The 20,956-nt window shown below is 44.0% G+C and overlaps 1 protein-coding gene across 1 annotated transcript in view; it reads right to left on the bottom strand.

Moving 5' to 3' along the window:
- Positions 1–6,691: 6,691 nt before the first annotated feature.
- Positions 6,692–20,956, bottom strand: part of LOC122814628 (spindle pole body component 110-like) — a 750,577-nt gene continuing 736,312 nt past the window's right edge. Inside the window, exons 9-10 of the mRNA XM_044087100.1 lie at positions 15,039–15,176; positions 6,692–6,843 (exon numbers count right to left, since the gene is read on the bottom strand). Of these exons, the coding sequence (XP_043943035.1) occupies positions 6,692–6,843; positions 15,039–15,176 (290 nt within the window). The remainder of the gene's footprint in view (positions 6,844–15,038; positions 15,177–20,956) is intronic.

Below are 20,956 nucleotides of genomic sequence, written 5' to 3' on the forward strand. Positions count from 1 at the left end.
GAGTCTGACCATTATTGAATGCTGAGTCTGCAGTCTTGTGGACCCCTGCTTTGGGGACCAAAAGGACACTCAAAAGAACCCTGACTTGGATTCTGGGTTTGATTGAAGTAGCTGCGGGGCTTTTTTGCAGTAGTTTTAGTGGCCGACTCTCTGCTCTGCAAGTAGAACCGCGTTTAGACTCTGCTGAGGGAACTTGAGGGAAGGACTTTGAATGGAAGGGCAGGTACAAGGGGTATTGTAACTGGAATCCCCATCGTCTTGGGTGGGATCTCTCTGGGAGTGAGGGAATTGAGTGAGGACTGCCAGGCTTCCACATACAGTGACAATCGGAGGTGCTGATCTGTAAAGAGTGTCCCGAGAGAGGCTCTCTGCTCCTGCCCTCGGGACCCTCTGCCTCTAGAGCTGCTGCTGTCCCTGTTGCCCTCCCTCTCTCTGCTGGGTCTGTTGTGAATACCCCCCTCTGGTACTAGATTCTAAACTGTTATCTTCCTGACCTTCCCCCTGGATTCTGGACCCTGCTTCAACCACTCTTCTGTCCATTTCCAACAAACCACTCCTCCTTGGGAGAAAGCTCCCTGATACAGCCTCCTCACACCCTCCCAAGGGCTCAAGCTGAGTGGGAGGGAAAAGCAGGGGCAAGAAAGGAACAATTCAACCCAAAGAGACATCAATAAGTGAAGGGCGCCTTAAAGGGATCCGCACACCTGTAAGCTTGCATCCTCATTCATCAAGAGCCACAGGATAGCTGCTGATAAGGGGAGTTATAAAATCACACAGTCAATTCCAGCCTTTGGCAATCTAAGAATTGAGCCCCTGCAGCTGCTTGGGAAGCAATTCTTTTCCGCAGCCCCTAGGATCCTTCTGGAGGAGTCTACTTCTCAATTGAGATTCCAACGATCGCAAAGAGTCTTTCTTCCATGACCTGCTGCTGCATAGCCCTGAGTCTCTATCCCATCCAGAGGGAAGCATCTATCACGAAGGATCCGTGAAAGTCCTTGGTTCCCGCGAGCCACCACCATGGCATCAACATCCATGGACCGGAAAGTTCCTTGGTGGTGGCACTAGGGCACTGATAAATTTATGCCATTTGAAGCCTTGGTAGGAGTGGGTTTGTCCAGCCGGGGACTGCACAAGGCCTTAGGAAGGACACCCTTGCATAGAAGAGTCAGGAGGCACGGCAGAGATCCAAACGCCTCTAGGTATACTGACTCCTCACAGAGGGTGGGCTGGTCAACTAGTTTCTCGTGTTTGGTAGTGCTGCTGAGGATGCATCCTCAGAGGGGGAGGAGGTGGGCCCTGTTTCCTCATCCTAGGTCTACCAAGTCTGACTCATCAAAGACAGACATGCTGTGGGGGATCTAGTCACTGTACTGACTCATCTAGGTCCTCTGACTCATGAGGAAACTTCGGGGAGGGGACGGGATCTCCTCTTACATGGGAAATTGGGGTAGAGATCTCCCGAAGTGATGGGGCAAACCCAAGGAGAAGGAACAGAGGGTAAAACATGGAGAGAGGGGGGGGAGAGGGACACAGCAGAGATACCCTGGAGAGCACTGAAGGTACAAATCCCAGGCCCTCCGAGAGGGGCAGAGATGTCACAGGAACCCACAGGAAGTCCCAGGGAGGCCAGAGACCACGCTCCCCTCTCGGGCCGGATGAAGGGAACCATCTCCGAGAGCTCCCGACCAAAGGGGCGGAGGTCGAGGAAGAATCGAAAGTCTCCCCAGCTCCGACCACCTAAGCCCGAGCTCGAAGTCGAAGGGGCAGGGGGGAGACAAGGCTCAGGGGGGGAAGCCGCCAGAAGGGGTCCGGCTGCCCGACACGAATCCCGACAGCCCTGTCCCCCTCTAAGGGCTGAAGGAAGAGGGGGCTGAGGGTAACTCCAGCGTAGAGAGACTCCAGTAGGTAGCTCCAACTAGAGTACCTGGGGGTAGAGTACCCAGGGTGGAACTGTACGCTACTGACAACTCTGACCGTCTGCTGAGGCCTGGCGCCAGAAGAGATTGACTGAGCTTGCCGAGCCGTAATCTAAGGATGCGAAGGCAACCTGTGATCCTTTGAAGTGGTGAGGAGAGAACCTCGGCTCCTTGATATCCACTCTGAGCGGAGGCGAGCGAACCGATGACTTCCTCGGCCGAGATCCGGAGCCGATGTCGCGAGTACGGAGGAGGCCGGAGGAGACAGCAAAAGAATCGGGGCCCGATCGGGGAGCGGAGCCGACCCGGAGCCGACCGACATCGGCGGAGCCAGACGGCACGAGGTCGGCCATCAGTAGAGCCGACTAGTGATTCGACGGAGCCGACCAGAGGTTTAAAGACTACATGGGGAAACGGGAGCCGCGGCCGAGAGCCATCGCAGTCAAGCCAGCCCGGTACCGTCGCACAGATAGCCGAGCCATCATCGCTTTTCTTTTAGGAGCCGGGCGCGGCCGAGCCCAAAGCAAGCCCGGCGAGGAAGACCCCTGCCCGCCCGCATTGCGCAACTCTAAGGAGGGCCTGAGGGCAAGAGTCCTGAGGCGGAGAGCCTCCTTATACAGAGAGCCCTCAGGAATGGAACCCTGAAGTCTCTCCGGAACACTCTCTGGCTGAAGGTGACACAAAGCTGGCAACATCTCTCAGGGACATGGTGCCCCTCCACACACAGGCAACACACTAGCACAGGAGTCAATTAGTGATTAAACAAAAACGGTGCACAGCAGACAGCTGAAACACCTAACAGGACAGGAATACCGGGGAACAAACACACAAACACAAAGAGAAAGAACCAGGAAAGGAAAAAAAAAGAACAAAATTTTAAAAAAACACAAAACAAACACAAAAAAACACAAAGAAACAGGAAAAATGAACTTGAAAAAAACTAAATGAAAAACAAAAAAAAGGAGGGGATAAGGGTAAGAATCAGAAAAAAAATAGAAATTTAGTTTTAAACTTGGGGTCAGAAAAGCTGGTACAAATGTGAACTAAAAATCAGGAGCTGGTAAAACTTAGTCCCCTCTGGTAAAGAGAAAGCGTTTAAGAATGAAGGAGCGAGATCAGAGATCTCTTTTGTCACTAATTGGTTGAGAGACCACTCATGAGTCATGAAAATGGACCTGCTGAGTCTGTCTGTTTGCTACTAAGCTGGATTTCCCCAGAATATGCGTTGTCACTAGAAAATAGTTGGAGGAGATCGCCCACCGACACACTCCCACAGCATAGCTTCCCGGCACAGAGGAGTAGTTCAGGTTCCCCTTGGAATACTCCATAGAGGAAAAGTATCTTGAAATTCCTGCATTGCTAAAAGGAGTACTCTCATCACCCGGAAGCTGATGTGCAAACTGGTCTCTTGGGGGGACCAAGTGCCTTACACCATCCTTCCCAAGAAATGCCCCCCTACCCCAGTTGGGAGGCATCTGTGGTCACCAGGGGAATAGAATGAAGAGGTAACCTATGTAACTGTCATCCAACTGGATCCACTAATGAAGTTGGCTTCTGCATACTGGAGTAAGTTTGACTGGGAAGGACAGAGGATGTTAAAGAATAGACCACAGAACAGCCAATGTTCATTGCAGAACATGCACATATTACTTACTTAATGGAAATAGGATTATAGACACTGCCATGGAACCTAGAGCCTGAAGGACAAGTCTTGTTGGAGGAGCATGATGAGCAAGAATCTGCTGAACCTGGGACTTGATTGTACCTATACTATAAGGAGGTAGAGAAGCAATCTGAATTATTATGTTTAAATGAGCACCAATGAACTCCAAGCTGTGTAACAGCTGTAGTCTGAATTTGGAAATGTTGACTGTAATGTATAGGGTTTGGCAAATTTGGAGCAAATAGTGTCTGGACTGTTCTGGAAGATGCCTGGTTGGGGTGCTGAGGAGCCAATCATTTAAGTATGGAAACACTCATAATCCTTGCAGTCTTAGGTGAGCTGCTACCATTGCCATACATTTGGTAAACACCCCGGTGGCTGTGGGGAGTCCCAAGGGCAGGGCTCCCAACCGAAAGAGCAAGTAGCTTTGGGAGCATCCATTTATTCTGATGGGATAGTACATCCAATCATCCTTGAGTAAAAGAGGCAGAATGGACTGTACCGTGGCCATTCAGAACTTGGACTCCTCACATATTGGTTCAGATGGCTTAGATCCAAAATTGGTCTCAGGTCCCTTTTCTTTTTTAGCATTAAAAGGAACCTTGAGTAAGTTCCGAATTCTAATAGGTCTGCTGGGACTTTCTGGATGACTCTTTTGTCCAGCAGTTTCTGGATCTCTTGAGCTGCAACTTCTCTCTGACTGGGTGAGACTTTGGAAAGCTTTCTTCTGTTGGATGTGGGCAGCTGGGAAAATGGTATCAAATAACCTCTGGATATTATTTGTAGCACCAAAGAATCTTTTATTACAGCAACCCAGGCATCTGGGTGCAAGGATAAGCATCCCCGGACTACCTCCAGAGATGAGCAGTTGGACAGCCCTTCAGGAGCACTGAAAAGTTTACCTGGAAAAGAATATCAGAAACCCTAGTTTTGCAGGCCTCCTCTACTGCTGAGATGACATCTTCCATTTGAACTCCCTCGAATGCCTCTGAAGGAGTTGTCTAAGTGTGAATCCTGGAAGGATCCCTGGGATTTACCGAACCATATTTTCTTTCTTCCTTTTTTGATTCCATGAAAAGGATAGCTGAGGGATAGAAAATCAAATCCCTATGGCAGATAGGGTCTTCCCTTCCTGTTCACTGTGGGAAAGGTTTCTTTCACAGAAGGGCCAAACAAGGATGTTCCATTAAAAGTAGTAGTGATGAAAGAAGATTGGAAAGGCTCCACAATACAGGCATATCTATGAACAGCAATGCCTGAACTGGGTGCCCATGAAGTACCCTCAGCAGCATGGGAAATCAACTTCATGGATGCACTGGAAATAGATAAGAGAGTGGGCAGCTCTGAGGCTGACCTTTTATAGTCCTCTGCAGACATGGACTCCAAGAGGGATTTTGAGAGCTCCTTGGTTAAATCTCTCTGCAGCCTTGGAAAGTGTACCAGATAATTAAGGCACATCAAGGCAATGGTTACTGAAACAAAAACAAGCTCTCCAAACCTGTCCAGTGCCCTAGACTCTCTGTTAGGGGGATGGACAGAGGAGCTCTGTTCTGCTAGCTCTTTCTATGTGGCTGCCGCCACAACCATTGCATCAACAGGGACTCATTTTCTCCAATGAGATTTACCTTTCGATGGAGCTAAAATCTTATCTGGACGATGTTGGATTGGCTCAATAGAATCCAGTTCCTTCCAGGCCTGGTGAGAGACTAGGTGGATGAGCTCATTGGACAGGGGAGTCACCCAAAACATAGATGGGCCAGCACCAAAAGCTTCCACAAATATGGACTCCTCAGGGGAAGGATTATCTGAGGACCAATCACCTTTCTGCTTAATAATCTCCAAAATGTCTCCAAATGAGATGTCATCAGGTAGTGATCTGGGGGACCCTTCCCCCCACTGAAGTCAGTATCTTTGGTGAAAGAATTCAAGGGGGAATCTATGTGTCTCCTTTTACACATGCTCTTACAGGGAACCTCCTCAGTGGAATGTTCTGGGGAGATGTCCGAAGAGAGGGCTAGTTCCTCTAAAGGAATTGTCTGGATACTAGTTGGTACTGACTGACTGTCCCTGCCGAGGAGGTATGATGGGATCAGAGTTCAGAGCCATGGGGGATAAATAGTAGGATCCCAAGATGTATGAGAAACTGGGTCTCTTGGATAAGAGAACATCCTCTCCACTATCTCTAAGGCAGACGGACCAGGAGAAGCCGTGGCTGGTTGCACTAGAGCCAAGATTTCCAAAGAAGACAGGCTACTACTCTGTCTGGATTTATGTCTCAAGAAGGGAGCCAGACCTAAGCTATCTAGTGCTAAGATTCTGAGGGGCAAGGACGGCTCTGACAGTGTTATAGTAAATCCCAGCCCCGCGGATACAACTCTGATGCTTTGGCTCCAAGACTCATCACTATCCGAAGGTATAGGAGTAGAATTATTCATGGAAACCATAAGAGTGGAAGATTAATCTTCTTCGGCTCCAACATCAGTTTTCTCAGAACTCTTGGATCTGAGGGGTCTGAAACCGAAGGACTAACTGGAGAAGGAGAAACAACTATATGGGACATGGCAGGGAGGCTCATAGATCTGATGAGAGCCACAGCCAACATAACCCCATCTGGATCTGAGCTCTGAGGAATGCTTTCCTCATCCTATCCACTTCAGCTTCATAAAGACCTCTAGATAACCTGACACATGAGGTAGTGGACTGAGGTCTAGAATGCTTCCTTGGCGCTTGTGTGAGGGGGGAGTGGAGCTGAGGAGAAATTGGATCAGTAACAATCTTGGGAGAGTGAGCTCTAGGAATTTTAGAAATTCCAGAAGTCAGATCTGAAGGTTTTGGATCCATAGGTTGAGAAGGAGAACTACCTGAAATAGCTATTGGATCTGAGAGCTTAGGATCCTTAGTTTTTCTCTTTGGATCCAAAGAATTTGGATCCGAAGATCTTCTCATCTTCTGCGGAGGCTTTGAGGTCAATGGAGACTTAGGAGTTTTAGGAGGGGACCTTTTCCTGAACTCCAATGGAGTTTTAGTATGTTTTCTGGGGATTTGAGTGCCAGATGAGGAAGAAGAAGAGGGCAATAACCCTTTGAGAATGAACTTATTCCTCCTATAGCCTTCAGTTGAATGCAGCAAAAACAGTGCAGTTTATATTAAGGTGTGCTGCTCTTAAACAGCAAACACAGTCCCTGTGGGCATACAAATTTGGGATTTTGTGCCCACAGGAACTGCATTTTTCGAATCCTGTAAGCTTGCTCTCAGATGGAAGCTCTATTTAAAAAAAAAAAAAAAGAACAAAATTTTTTTTTGACATAACAGACTACCAACAATGGTAGTGAGAAATACCCTGACAATAGGGGAGGCAGAGTAGGGAAAAAAAGAAGACAGTACAAATGATAGTACATAAGAAATTTTACCTTACAAAGGCAGGAGGACTAAAGGAAGGAGGAGCTATGAAACTATAAAGTTATTTAAACTTATTGAAAGTTATAAAATAAAGACATTTTGAAAGAAAGCACTCACAAAAACCTAAACTATTTGTAACAGATTGCACTGAGAGAAGATCTGCATCCATGCAAGATGGCAGCAAAGATCTGAGGTACTGTGAATGGACAAGGGGATTATGGGTATTGGGAGTAGCTTGGGATCCGAATGTCTGTGGAATGTGGCTGAGTCGGGTCCAAGGTTGGATCAGTAACCCATACGTTCAGGATGAATGAAAAGAACATTAGATCAAACCATGTTAACATGCTCACCATTACAAACATTATACATCACACATATTCTTTTTTACAATTATCACCAAGCTAACATTACATAAATTGCTCAATTTCTGCCTTATCTGAAACCTCACTCCTACTTCAAAACATTAATCTGCATGTATTGCTCCCTTAATTTCCCTTTTTTCTATGTAATTTGCGCCTACCCTTTTCTAAATATCCCACTTGTAGTTCATTTATCTCTGTTAAAATATTCACTACTTCAAATACAACTGATTTAGACTTTGATTTCCATATTCTATTAATTGCTTTTTTGTCAGCCACCAGAATTAACCTTAACAGCACCTTACTAAGTCTATGCAATTCATATATTGTGTCCCAGCTCAAAAGATTAATTGCCTTAGTTGTACCCATTTGCTCATCCAATATTTCTGACAGAGTACTCTGTAGTGAATTTTTAAAGTATGCCAACTCATTATACTCCCAAAACATATATTCCTAGTTGCCTCTTTCTTCCCCATCACAACTCCAACATTTGCCATCTACTTGGGGACACATTCCTTGGAGTCTGTTTGGGGTATAAAAATACCTATGCAAATACTTTCAAGCAAAAATCCTAAATCTTCTAGACTTTCTTGCATACTTGGGAGCCATATATGTGTCGTCCCATTGTTCCCTTTTAAACTGTTTATCCAATCTTTTTAAATATCTATTTTTTAAAAGCAGATTCTGTTTGAACTTCAACTAAAACCTCTACAACAGCATGTCTTTCACTTAGGATTCCTTTATCTTTGCCTATACTCTGATATCAATCCCTAATACAGAAGGCAGTCTCTAGACTGCAGTTCAAATGTCTTTTTGGCCTCATCCCATTTTATTATATTACCCTCTCTAGTTACGTGCTCCCAATATCTTGTTTCCTTTGCCCATTTTCTCCAGTGAATTCTACCCATCTCTTGTCTATTCTCTGTACCCTTAATTGCAGTCATCCACATTGATAAAACTCCTTTCTCCATTCTTGAGTTGGCATAGCTCTTAGAATACTTTCTGCTACTTGATGATATATATATATATATATATATATATATATATATATATATATATATATATATATATATATATATATATATATATATATATATATATATATATATCATGAAATGTTTTAGTGGCTTTCCAAACATTAAGGACATTAAGTGGAATACATGTTTTACAGTCCACGCAGTTTAACAGATTCAACAAAAGTCCAGTCTTCTTCAGCCAAGTTATCTTGCAAAGCCATATTTCACAAATGTGAGTGATGCTTTAGTTTCCCATTTATTCACTAACTTCAGTGTTGTTGGTCTTCTTCCTGTTCATCTCCATCTCCTAACACCATAGTCTGATTCACATCCAGGGAACTCTTGATTCTTGTAGTCACCTCCTCTACTTTTTTCTGTCTCTCAGGCATTTTCCTTTGAAACATTGGAAAAGGTTTCACTGGCAAAGTCTCTCTATGAACTTCGCTTTCAGAAGAATGAGAAATAGAGTCCCTCTCTGCTTGCTGATTCCTTTTTTTACTGCATAAATATTTTTATGTCCTCCTTAGCTTGTTTAGCACAAAAAATGCATATGATCCATATGATCCTCCAGAAAAAAATATTCTGAAGACAGATAAAGTAGACTGAATATCACACCTGCCTCTTCACATTCCCTGATTGCTAGGATAAATTTGCTTGTTTTCTGCGTGGTGTACAGTCAGTAATCCTTTCCACAAACACTCTGCTGTCTCTGATTTTTAATAGATTTCCATTCTTCCACAGCTTTGTCAGGATCAACTCTTTCTGCTGGTATGCTTGCATCTTTACTAATATAGGTAATGGCTGCTTTCTCTTGGCCAGCTTTGGAGCATACACTAGATGTGTCTTTTCAATTAACAAATGCTGTTGTGGAACACCAGATCAGTTGCTTGTTGTGCTTTCATAAAATTCATACAGTCTGTACCTCCTAGTTTCTCAGGTACAGCAGAAAATCTCAGTTTTTCTCTGCATGCTTTGTCTTCTAACTAACTTATAACTTATAATTTTTGAAACAGATCTTTTTGCAAAGCTTCATACTCAGCCAGTCTTTTCTTCATTTCAGCCTCCGATTTTTACAGTTTTATCAGTTCATCTGTGTGGCTAGTTAAAGTTTCTTCAACATTTGTAGCCTTTTTTTTTTTTTTTTACTTTTTATTGCATTTTAAAACAATATGAAATAGCATTATAATACATAACAATCAACTAAAAATAAAACTATATACAGAGTCCACAACAAAAAATTACATTGAACAAAACATGTTTATGCGCAATGTTTGATGCTCTGTTATACACAATTTGTAATTCCTTGTTATATACACTTTTTGTTAAGCAAATAAATTCAGAAAAAGACAAGATATTTTTACTTTTCCAATTCATTGTGATGACTTTCCTGTCAATGGCCAAAATGGACCAAAGGAGAGACAGTGGAGGTTTTTTTTAGCCTTTTGTTACTTTGTTATTTGATTTGATATATTCCTTCCATGTTTCACTTGTTTTAATCACTTCTGAGTACATTTGAGTTATTTTCCTATAAATTACTGGAAGCCATCTCTTTAACAAAAGCTGAAGCTTGAACTGCTTTTTTGATGAATGACTGCAGAATCCTTCCCAGACTGTTTTCTCTTCACCTTTTTCTGGTTAATATTCTTTCAAGACCTCTAAAATTCTTCTTTGCTGGCATACAGGCAGTGTACTTGCTAGCCATTAACTAAACTTATCCCCCAAAAAACAGTTTCAATGGCAATTCTTTCTCTCCGTTTCTGTTGCCACACTGTAAGAGCTGAAGTTAAGATGTTGATCAGCGTGTAGCCATACTGAAAGTCTAAATCCTGACCTTCTTAACATAAAGTTAATCAGACAGTTACTTCTAATATTTGTATTCTAAGTGAGTAAAGGGAAAGAGTGTGAGATACATATAATGTACAATCATTCCAGGTAGTGAAATTAAAAAAATAGAAGTTATGTTCTTACCATAACGTTCCATGCGAGAGTTGGTTCCACCCGCTCGAGGCTCCCCTTATCCCACAATGCTCTGAGAACAGTGGAACCAAAATTAGCTCTATGCCTAGAAGCTAAATCCAACTTATAATGGGAAATAAAAGTGTGAGGAGTAGCCCAAGTAGCCAGGAAATGGTGTCAATAGGCAGTCTGTCTTGGAAGGCTAAAGAAGTAGCAAAGCTCTGGTGGAATGGGCTTTAGGTTTATTAGGCAGTTTCTGGTGTCTAATCTCATAAACAAGGGTAATCGATAATGATACCTTTGAAACTGGAAGTCCTTTTCTGCTTTAGTAGTACCTTAATTGTGATGAAACTCCAGGCAGTGCAATTTTTGTTCAGACCTATTTGAATACTCTGGGAAAAGACAGGAGGTCAATGCTTTGGTTTAGATTTGATGTTGAAACCATTTCCATGATAATAATTTCAAGGAACATGAAGCTGCAGGTTTGAAGGGGGGAAAGAATCAAAGAAGCAAGAACTAATAGGTCCCAAAAGGAAGGAGGGGAGGATTTCTTAGGTCTGAGAAGAAAAGAAAAACTCAAAACAAAAAGTTAAAAGTTTGTGGGACAGAGGGCAGATTCTGGAGATGAACCTGCATGGAAGAGTTCAGCTAGAAAATCAAGGACTAGTTGATGGAGGGCGGTGAAAGGATCTATGTCCTTTCCTTGTGCCTAATATGAAGCTCAAATAAATCTTTTCGTGGAAGATTTATGGGAAGCTATCAATATATCTCTAACCCGACTGGTGGATCAAAAAGATGGAAAACAGGTCCAGATGGCTGGGTTGGCCTGGTAAAGGGAATAGAGTGAAGTATTCCTTGTTTGTTGATGTACCACACTACAGACATATTGTACAGGAGCTGGGGAAAGACATCCACCACGGAGATGCTTTGCAGCTTGCGTGATCATAATAGTGTGAGACATTGAAGTTCCTGGTGTATGACCATTGAAAAAGCATCCACTGAAGGATCCGCATGTGGTATCTGTGGCCAATGGGAGGGTATGGCGCTGCCATGATTCCCCCTTTAGAACTAACTGTTGTTGTTGAGAAGAAGTGACACCAATTTGTGAATGTCTATTATCCTTTGGATTTTAAGTTAGCGTTGCGAACATGTAGTATCTGAAATTTCTTTGCGTAGGTAATAACACCTGGAATCCTTGTCGTCTCAGGTGAGAAGCTGCCACTGCCATGCATTTGGTAAACACCGCGGAGGAATCTTCTGGGCGTCTGTTCATTTTATGTGATAGATACGCATCCTGAATCTTGTTTTCTTGACTGATCTGTTCAAGTTTGCAAGCAGTTTTGAAATTTCCAAAGCTGCTATATAATGATGGACTGTACCCATTTGTCTTGAGTCAGGGATAGCAGGCTTTCTGGGTACACAATCTTCCCCGACTGTACCATTGTTATTCCCACCTCTGCCTCTGTAGGGAAAGCGACTCTGTGTCGTAGCTGAGAAATCCCTTTTTGTTGTTTGAACCACCCCACCCTCCTTCTGCACCTAGTCAGGGTTTTTTTTCTGAGGGGACAAAGAGATGATCCATCAAAGGGAGTTAAATTGAAAGGCGTTTTGAAAGGTTCAAAGTTGCATAGCAGCATCCAGGCGTGATCAGCCAGTTCCTTCTTTGTGGCGGCTACCACCACCATAGCCACAGAACAGAAATTAAATAAAATTGCTTGATGGATGGGAGATGGATGAATTTGGAGGGTCTCCTGGGGGGGGGGAGTGGGGTCCACTGAATCAGGATGCCCTCTAGCAACCAACTGCCTGGGGGGGGTTGAGGGGGACACCCAGGATCATAATTAGTTTATCTCAGAAGTTAAAGATGTTTCAAATGTCAAAGGAGCTGGCAGTTCATTATGGGCATACATAGCCAATCTGTTTCTAGGATGAAGAAAATACTTTTTTGAAACCTATTAGCTGTATCATTTGTAAGTCTGATTTTGCTATACTTTACTTGTAGAACCTCAGTAATGAGAATTAAATGAAATATATGCTAATGAGTTAGATATAGTTCAGAGTATGTACGTATGTATATTGATACACAGACTGAGTGGTAACACCCAAGCCAGTAGGTGCATTTCTATATTAGTGTTAACTTTTCCTGCACCTCATGAGTTACTTCTCAGTGTTGGTTTAAACTGAAATAATAGGATGGTTATCTGATACAGCTTTAGCACAGGTCTCTTATACTTCCATACATAGGTGAATAAAAGTTTAATTCATGTATTAAAGTTGAATAAAAAGAAGAACTATTAACACATACAGAAACACTTAAAATATAAGTGTCGGAATGGATTTCCTTTAGGATAATTTCAAACATTATTTCTAAGCTAGTTGGGCCAGAAAATAAACTTGTGTGCTGTGTGACTTCTTTCTGAGCAAGTTAGGCCAGAAAGTGTTTGTGTCCTATAAAATATTCTGTTACAACTGCATTTTGCAGATCTAGGTGAGAGATCAGAGCTTTGCTTTCTTAAAAAAAGAAATATTATGGAACACTGTTCACCTAGGAGAAGCAATCAGAAACACAGACAGCCTGCCATTGTATTTTGGAGTCTATGTTTAATCGTCAAAAGGAGTAAACATTGAAAGCAAATCATCGGATTCAATTCAGCGAATGTTCATTTATCAAATGTTCACTACATCGAAAGTGTGAGACAGGAAAAGTAACTAGCTGGCCAACCCTTCTCCGTTTCACACATGGCAGTATTGCAAAGCCATCCACTGGGTGGCTTCTCCCCCCACCCCCACCCCCAACTATACATCCCAACTCTGAGATTGCACTATAGTGGGGAATATGGTTTCAAATACTGCAGTATGTGAGACTGGGAAGTGTTGGCCAACTAGTTACTTTCCCCATCTTACATATTCTCTGAAGTGAACATTCGATGAATGAACATTCGCTGAATTGCGTTCGATGATTAGCCATTCGTTGTTAGTTCCATTCAATGGCTAGTCACAGACCCTGTATATTGTCCTTGCTTTTAGTGCAAGTTATGCAATGAATGCAACATTGTTTAGGTAAAGGAAAGCTACAGATAAATCGTGAAATATTTGCTTGGAGTATGAAAACATTCTGAAATGTAAAAGTTTGATCCCTCACTGAATTATAACTAACTGCATGATGTTACTTTCAGCTTAAGAATATGAATTATGATTGGAAAGAATATCCCAAAGGGTATCACATAAACTAGGCTACTTTATTTTGTGTATATAACTTTGTTTTGTGTATATAAGTTAGACTTTGTAGTCTGCCATATTAGATTTGCATTTTGTGTAATATCAGTGGCTGGCATTGTATTCTAGAAAATAAAACTTATGCCACAAAATAATATTATGTCTCACTGGATTTACTGCAGACAGGACAGCACCATTAAGTTTTACAATTTCATTAATCAATATATTTTTTTTCCTAACAACCATTCAAAGTTATCATTTTCATAGTTGCAGACGCAGTAAATCAGTAATATTCTAGAATAATCTTCCATCACTTTTTCTTCACCTACCTTCCATACTTCCAGTTTTTAAGCAAATAGTATTTATATCTTATATGAAAATTCAGTAAAGGAAACCATGGATAGAAAGGATAACATCTTACTTGTGGATGCAAGATCTTCTGTCCTGATTTATTTATGCTTTGTTGACCAGTTTAATCCCACTTGACCAGTGGCCTCTTTTCATGGGAGACCCAACTGGTGGAAAGCAAAAATCAGAGGATTATTAAAACCACCAGTTAATATGCAGATTTCTGAATGTTATTTTTATTGCAGCCTCAAACCACTAACCAACATTTTTATTGCAGCCTCAAACCACTAACCAGCATCCACATGAATAAATGCTTTTACTATCATGATCATCAATTTAAAATATTGAAACTAAAAAATGGAAATAGAGCCCCCCTGCTAATTTTCCTCCTCTCTTCCCACTTAAATTACACTGTCATTTCTTTCAAACCTCTCTTCAATCTCATCTACTATCACCTCTCATCACTAACATTATTGTTAGAACTAACACTAAACTTGTATAAACACTTTATGACTTGTACTTTTAATTATATTCTCTGTATTACTTTTGACTTTATCTATATTTTAACACTTGTGTTTTTTAAACATATACTCCCTGATTTTGTATTTGTATTTTAAATTGTATATTTCTGCTTTTGTATACTGTACATTCCATACTGTACTTATGTTATATTCTGTTAACTGTTTTTGGAGCTTTTCTCCCCGGGCCTGCACTGAAAATGGGCTCTGCTTAGCCAAGTGGACTTCCCCGGTCATCAAACTGGAAATAAATAAATAATATACTAACTTCTAGATGGCACTACAGTGGGGAAAAGGCCACATTCCCCGATCTCCATTGTACTGTGACCTCTGTTTAATTTTGTTTCCATATATTAGTTACTTTTTGATATTTTAAGTTTGTTGATAATCTGGTTTTGATCATATGAATCTTTACAAAGTAAAGTTTCAGTAAACTGACATAAACCTGCTTAAAGTCCAGTATGTTTGGGGGGTTACCATACTGAGTTGTATGTCTCATAGCCCATCTTATAACACTTTATTTTTTTACCTCCTTGAAACTTTTTTCATCTGTTTCTAAACCACAGCTTATTGGGCTGCTTCTGTGATAAAGATAATTTGTTTTATTTTATGTTCCACATCTGCAGCAGTTTGTTAGTTTCTCTTACCTCTGTCTTCTTTTGCTTTATTTCCCAACTTCCTTGGTTCCAGTTTTTCTTTCTTCTTTTCCTTCCTCGTCTGTTCTTTTTGTTGACTTTTGGTTAGTTTAACTGTTTTTTCCTTATCATTATTTCTCAAAAGCTTAGCTGTAAGGAAACAAGATTCACAATGAGACAATCCTAGTTCTGGTGTAATAAATACATTTGCAACAATTCTCCTTAAGTGCCCTAGTATACCACACAAGTACATTTCACATTCTTTCATGGGATGCACTGCCCACCTGCCCATTATCAACATAATTCTCTTATCCCTTGGCATCCAAATACATGTTTGGTAGGTATTCAGTCTCTAGCTTGCGGTGCCTTAAATGTTGTTACTTTAATTTTATTCAAATTCAAAATATATTTTTCAAGAAGACTCTGGACTACCTGACATACTGCATTTCTGTTTAAGCCACACAAATATTATTTTTCAGAACTATATTACAGTAATGTAATTGTGTCAATGGTAACTTCAGGACACATATAAAGGTCAATCAAATTACCATAGAAAGATCATATTAAATTCAAACACAACTTACTTAATACACTCTTACAAATTGTTGATTAGTCATTTATCTATAATCAAACAAATGCTAGCATTTTTATAACTGACCCCATAAATATGCTGTCTCAAATACAGGCAGCCTTCTTTTCAGTTACACAACATATACTTAAAGGTCAGTCTTACCCTTGATAATCCATGCAATGAAACTTTTAGTTATGTACTTACCATAACTTCGGATGTATGGGATCCATCTCGCCTACATTCATAACTGATGGGTTCGGAGCCGATCCGTTGGCTCCGACTTGGCCACTATATACTAGAACGAAGTCTCTCATTGGCTGGGCTTCCCCTTATCCCAGAATGCACCACGCCTGCTTCCCCAGATCTTGTTTGTTCGCTTTCATACATTCATACAGGTACAGAAAACACATACCAATAACTGTAATCAACTAGAGCCCTTCCAGAAGAGAGCTCAGCAAGAGCAATATTTCCTCCAAATCCAAAAGGTAGGGGGAAGGAGGGTGGGTATGTATGAATGTAGGCGAGATGGATCCCATACATCCGAAGTTATGGTAAGTACATAACTAAAAGATGTAATGGGATCCTATCTCGCCTACATTCATAACTGATGGGACAGCGTCCCTAGCACCTAAATCCTGGGTGGCTCATTGGAACACACTCCTGAGAACTGCGGAACCAAATGAAGCTCTGCCTCGGGAAGCCACATCAACCTTGTAATGAGAAATGAAGGTGTGCGGAGAAGACCAAGTAGCAGCCGCACAAATATCATCTACTGAAACTTTGGAGTGAAAAGCTACAGAGGTGGCCATAGCCCTGGTAGAATGAGCTTTAAGTGGGAAAGGTAACTCTCTGCCTGACCGGGAATAAATGAAAGAGATGCAATCCTTAATCCATTTGGCTATGGTGGTTTTGGCAACTGGTAGACCTAACCTATTCTCCGCAAAGGATACAAACAGTTGGTTAGATTTTCGTGTCTGACTGGCCCTATCTAAGTAAAAACGCAGTTGCCTGTGAACATCCAACTAGTGGAAGGTATATTCTGCTCTATTAGAAAAATTTGGAAAGAAAACGGGAGCTCAATGATTGCTGAATGCAAAAAGGGGATGCTACCTTAGGCAAAAAGGATGGATTCAATCTGAGGGAAACTCTGTCTTTATGAAAAATCAAATAAGGAGGAGTAGAACAGAGAGCCTGAAGCTCTGAAACCCGCTTAGCAGAAGTTATTGCCACTAGAAAGGCGGTTTTCCACGACAGAAATTTTATATCACAAGTGGCTGCCGGCTCAAAGGGACGGGCAGTTAAGGAGGCCAGAACCAAATTTAAGTCCCAAGGGGGCACAGGATGAGCCATAGGAGGCCTGAGGAGCCAGGCTCCCTTAAGAAAGAACTTGCAAAGTCTGTTAGCCATTAAAGAAGGCTCTATGGAAACATGAAAATTAGATATAGCCGCCAGTTGAACTTTAATTGTGGAGACTGAAGAGCCTGAATGAAACAATGAAGCTAGAAATTCCAAGACCTTGGAACTGGGGCCGTAAGAGGATCAATGCCTCGCTGCTGGGCCCAAAAGGCAAACCTTTTCCATTTGCTGGAATACAGCTTAACGGTGGACGGCTTGTGGGAAGAGGACAAAATGTACATCACTTCTGGAGAAAGAGAGTTATCTCTAACTAAGGATGGAAGTGGAGTAGCCAAGCAGCCAGTCACAACGACCGAAGGGACGGATGAGAGTGTCCCGACTGATGAGACAACAGGTCCGGCACTGGGTCCAGAATCCAAGGGCCCTGTACCGCATACTTCTGAAGGAATGGGAACCAAACCTGACGGGGCCAATGTGGGGCGACCAAAATCATGTGGCTCCCTACATGAAGAGCCTTCTGAATCACCCTCGGAAGAAGGGGAATCGGGGGGAAGGCATAAAGGAGACCAGGGGGCCAATTGTGGGCTAGAGCGTCCCTGGGAGACTGCCCCTGGGAGGGAGTCAGAGTGAAGAACTCTCTGCACTTCGCATTGTTGGGGCTGGCGAACAAGTCGCAACAAGGGAGACCCCATTTGGCGAAGATCTGCGCAGCCACTCTGTTGTTGAGGGACCACTCGTGGGGCAACAGGAGAGTCCTGCTGAGCCTGTCTGCAATCACATTGGCTTTCCCCGGAATGTGCGTGGCTACTAAGAAACGTCGAGTAGCTATGGCCCAGCGCCATACTCTCATGGCCTCTCTGCAAAGGGGGTAGGACCTGGTTCCGCCCTGCTTGTTTATGTGCCAAACTACCGACATGTTGTCAGATAGAATCGCAATAGTACCTTGGGGGAGAGTCTGATGAAGTGCTTGCAAAACCAGAAGCACCGCTCTCATTTCCAGGATATTGATGTGAAGGTGCGCTTCGCAATCCTGCCAAGTGCCTTGGACAGACCTGTCCAGATAATGACCCCCCCACCCTATCTGGGAGGCGTCCATGGTCACTGTGGCAACAGGGGGCTGAAGGGCGAAAGGACGCCCCCGGTCCAGGTTGGACTGACGCAGCCACCAACGGAGGTCCCGATGACAACTGTCCGTAATCAGAACCAGGTGGTTCAGGGGAAGTTCTTGGTACGACCATTGAACCGATAATAGCCATTGCAGCACCCGCATGTGCAGCCTGGCTAATGGTACTAAGAGGATAGTTGCAGCCATCGTGCCCAATAACTGAAGAATCTGTCTGGCAGGAACTCGAGATTTGGGTAACAAATTTAGAATCTGTGATTATAGAACCTGAATTCTTTCTGATGGCAAAAATGCCCGCATCCTTTTTGTGTCTAACTCTGCGCCTATAAAGGTGATACGCTGAGATGGCAGCACAGATTTTTCCCAATTGAAAGTGATTCCCAGCGAGAGACCCAAAGTTACTGTGGCCATCAGCGCTCGAATCAGTAGATGCTCGGAGGTGGCGGTGAGGAGCCAGTCGTCGAGATAGGGAAACACTTGGAATCCTAGACTTCTCAGGTGAGCTGTCACCACTGCCAGACACTTGGTAAACACCCTGGGGGCTGTGGTGAGACCAAAGGGCAGTGCATGAAACTGGAAATGACTGGTTCCTAGGCGGAAGTGTAAATGACTCCTGGACTCTTGACGTATCAAAATGTGATAGCAAGCGTCCTTGAGGTCTATGGAGCACATCCAGACATCCTTCTCCAATAACGGGAGAATGGACTGAAGGGTGACCATCCGGAACTTGGACTTCTTCACAAAAAGGTTTAATGAGCTTAGGTCCAAAATGGGCCTTACGTCCCCTGTCTTTTTTGGCACCAAAAATAATCTTGAGTAAGTTCCTGATCCGATCTGGTCGGCGGGGACGTGCTGGATGACCCCTTTGCTTAGCAGCTTTGAAACTTCTAAGGCTGCTAGATCCCGTTGACTGGGTGGCATGTCCGGGATTCTCCTTGTAGGAGGAGGGGGCTTGAAAAAGGGGATGAGGTAGCCTCCGGTTACAATGCGAAGCACCCACTGATCCTTGGTTATAGATTCCCAAGCCTGTGGGTGTTTCGCAAAACGACCCCCGACTGGCTCAGGAGAAGCACAGCCGGGCCACATCCTAGGGATGTTGAGGGTAGGAGGAACCACGAAAGGAATCGCGGTCTCCAGAGTTACGGGGGCCTCTGCCACCTCTAGGGCGGCGTCTTCCTGAATCCCCCCCCCACCTCTGGAGGGGGGATCACTCGGTGGAGTAGAGAAGAACTTTTGGGATTTTTTGAACCACATTTTCCCTCCTCTCTGGGCCTTGGGGTAAGGTCTAGAGGGAGTGAAAAAACGAGCCCCAACGGCAGTCAAGGTCTTGCCCTCCTGCTCGCACCGAGTAAGTGTGTCCTTCACCTTGGGCCCAAACAAAGAAGACCCATCAAAGGGGGCGTCGGCGAAGGAAGACTTAAAGGCCTCCGCGAGTGGACACAAGCGTAACCAGGCTTGTCTCCTAAGAGCCACTCCTGTGCCCGCTGCTCTACTCGCCCCTTCGGCTGCATAGGAAATGAGCCTCATGGACGAGTTGACAATAGAAGATAGGGTAGTCATCTGGGCGCCTACGGTCTGGGCTAACGCCTCAGGAAGATTACCCGCAAGAGACTCTCCTAACTCCTTGAGGAGGTCCCTTTGGAGCCTTGTAAAATGACAGAGATAGTTCAGCGACCACAGGGTAAAGGTCGCTGAAGAAAGGGTACGCTTCCCGTACCTATCCATGCTCCTAGAATCCTTATTAGGAGGATGAATAGACGTTGAAGCCTCTGCCACGTCCTGCTGAGTAGCAGATGCCACCACCATAGCATCAACTGCAACACCCTTAGTGAGGAATTCCTTCTGGGGAGGGGCTGAAAGAAACTTATTAAGTCTGGCAGGCACCGGTTCCACTGTATCAGGATGTTCCCACACCCTCCGAGAGATTAGATCTAATAACTCGTTGAAGGGTGGAGACACCCAGGAGGAGGAGGGCTGGGCCCCGAAGGCCTTGAGGAAGACTGACTCCTCAGCGGTAGGGGCTTTGGATTGCCAATTGCCTCTCTGTCTTAAGATCTCAAGGATATCCGAGAAGGAGACGTCATCCGAGGACGATTTTGGGGACCCCTCCGCATCATCGAGGTCAGTATCTGAAGTGACGGACTCATCTTGGGAATCAACGTGCTTCCTCTTGCACAGTTTCTTCCTTGGGGGTTCATCCGAAGAAGATTCAGAAGGATCCCCCGGAAGAAGGGAACCCTCTAAGGGGGTATCCTCAGGCCCCGGGGCCCCACTGTCGTGGGAAAGAATGTCTCCAGAGGCACCAGTACCCAAAACTTGGGATGGTGAGGTAGAAACCTGCTGAACCGGCAAGGTCATGGCCAACGCACTCCTCATGGCCTCAAAAGCAGGACCTCCAGACTCTGCAGAGGGCACTTGCTGAGAGACCATGGCGGTACCGGGAATACCTGCGGCCGATGCTCCAAGGGGAAGACTGGGCATCGAAGAGGCGAGCTCCACAGTGTTACCCTCGGCCCCCGCCGAGGAAGACCCGGTACCAAACCCTGACACCGAGGACAGGGTAGGAATGAAGTTCGGAGCAGAGAAACTCCGAGGGGGTCCCTGCTCCGACTGGACGATTCCGCTGCGTTCTACCAGCACTGACTCCAACGGCTCCAAGGGGGTCAGAGGAGGAATCAAATGCATGGAATGGGGAATCGGCTCCGAAGCCGAGTGGGCTGCAGCCGAGATCATTTTAGTAAAAACTGGGGACTGGAACAGCCTCTGGATAACCCTATCCAAATCCGAATCCGACAAACTAGAGGATTTGGAGGAAATAGACTGGGGTCAAGAAGACTTCTGCCTCGGCTCCGATAAAACAGGGGATCGACTCTGAAAGGG

Source organism: Protopterus annectens, chromosome 1.part1, assembly GCF_019279795.1.
Source record: "Protopterus annectens isolate FY-2018-M chromosome 1.part1, PAN1.0, whole genome shotgun sequence".
Classification (NCBI taxonomy): domain Eukaryota; kingdom Metazoa; phylum Chordata; order Ceratodontiformes; family Protopteridae; genus Protopterus; species Protopterus annectens.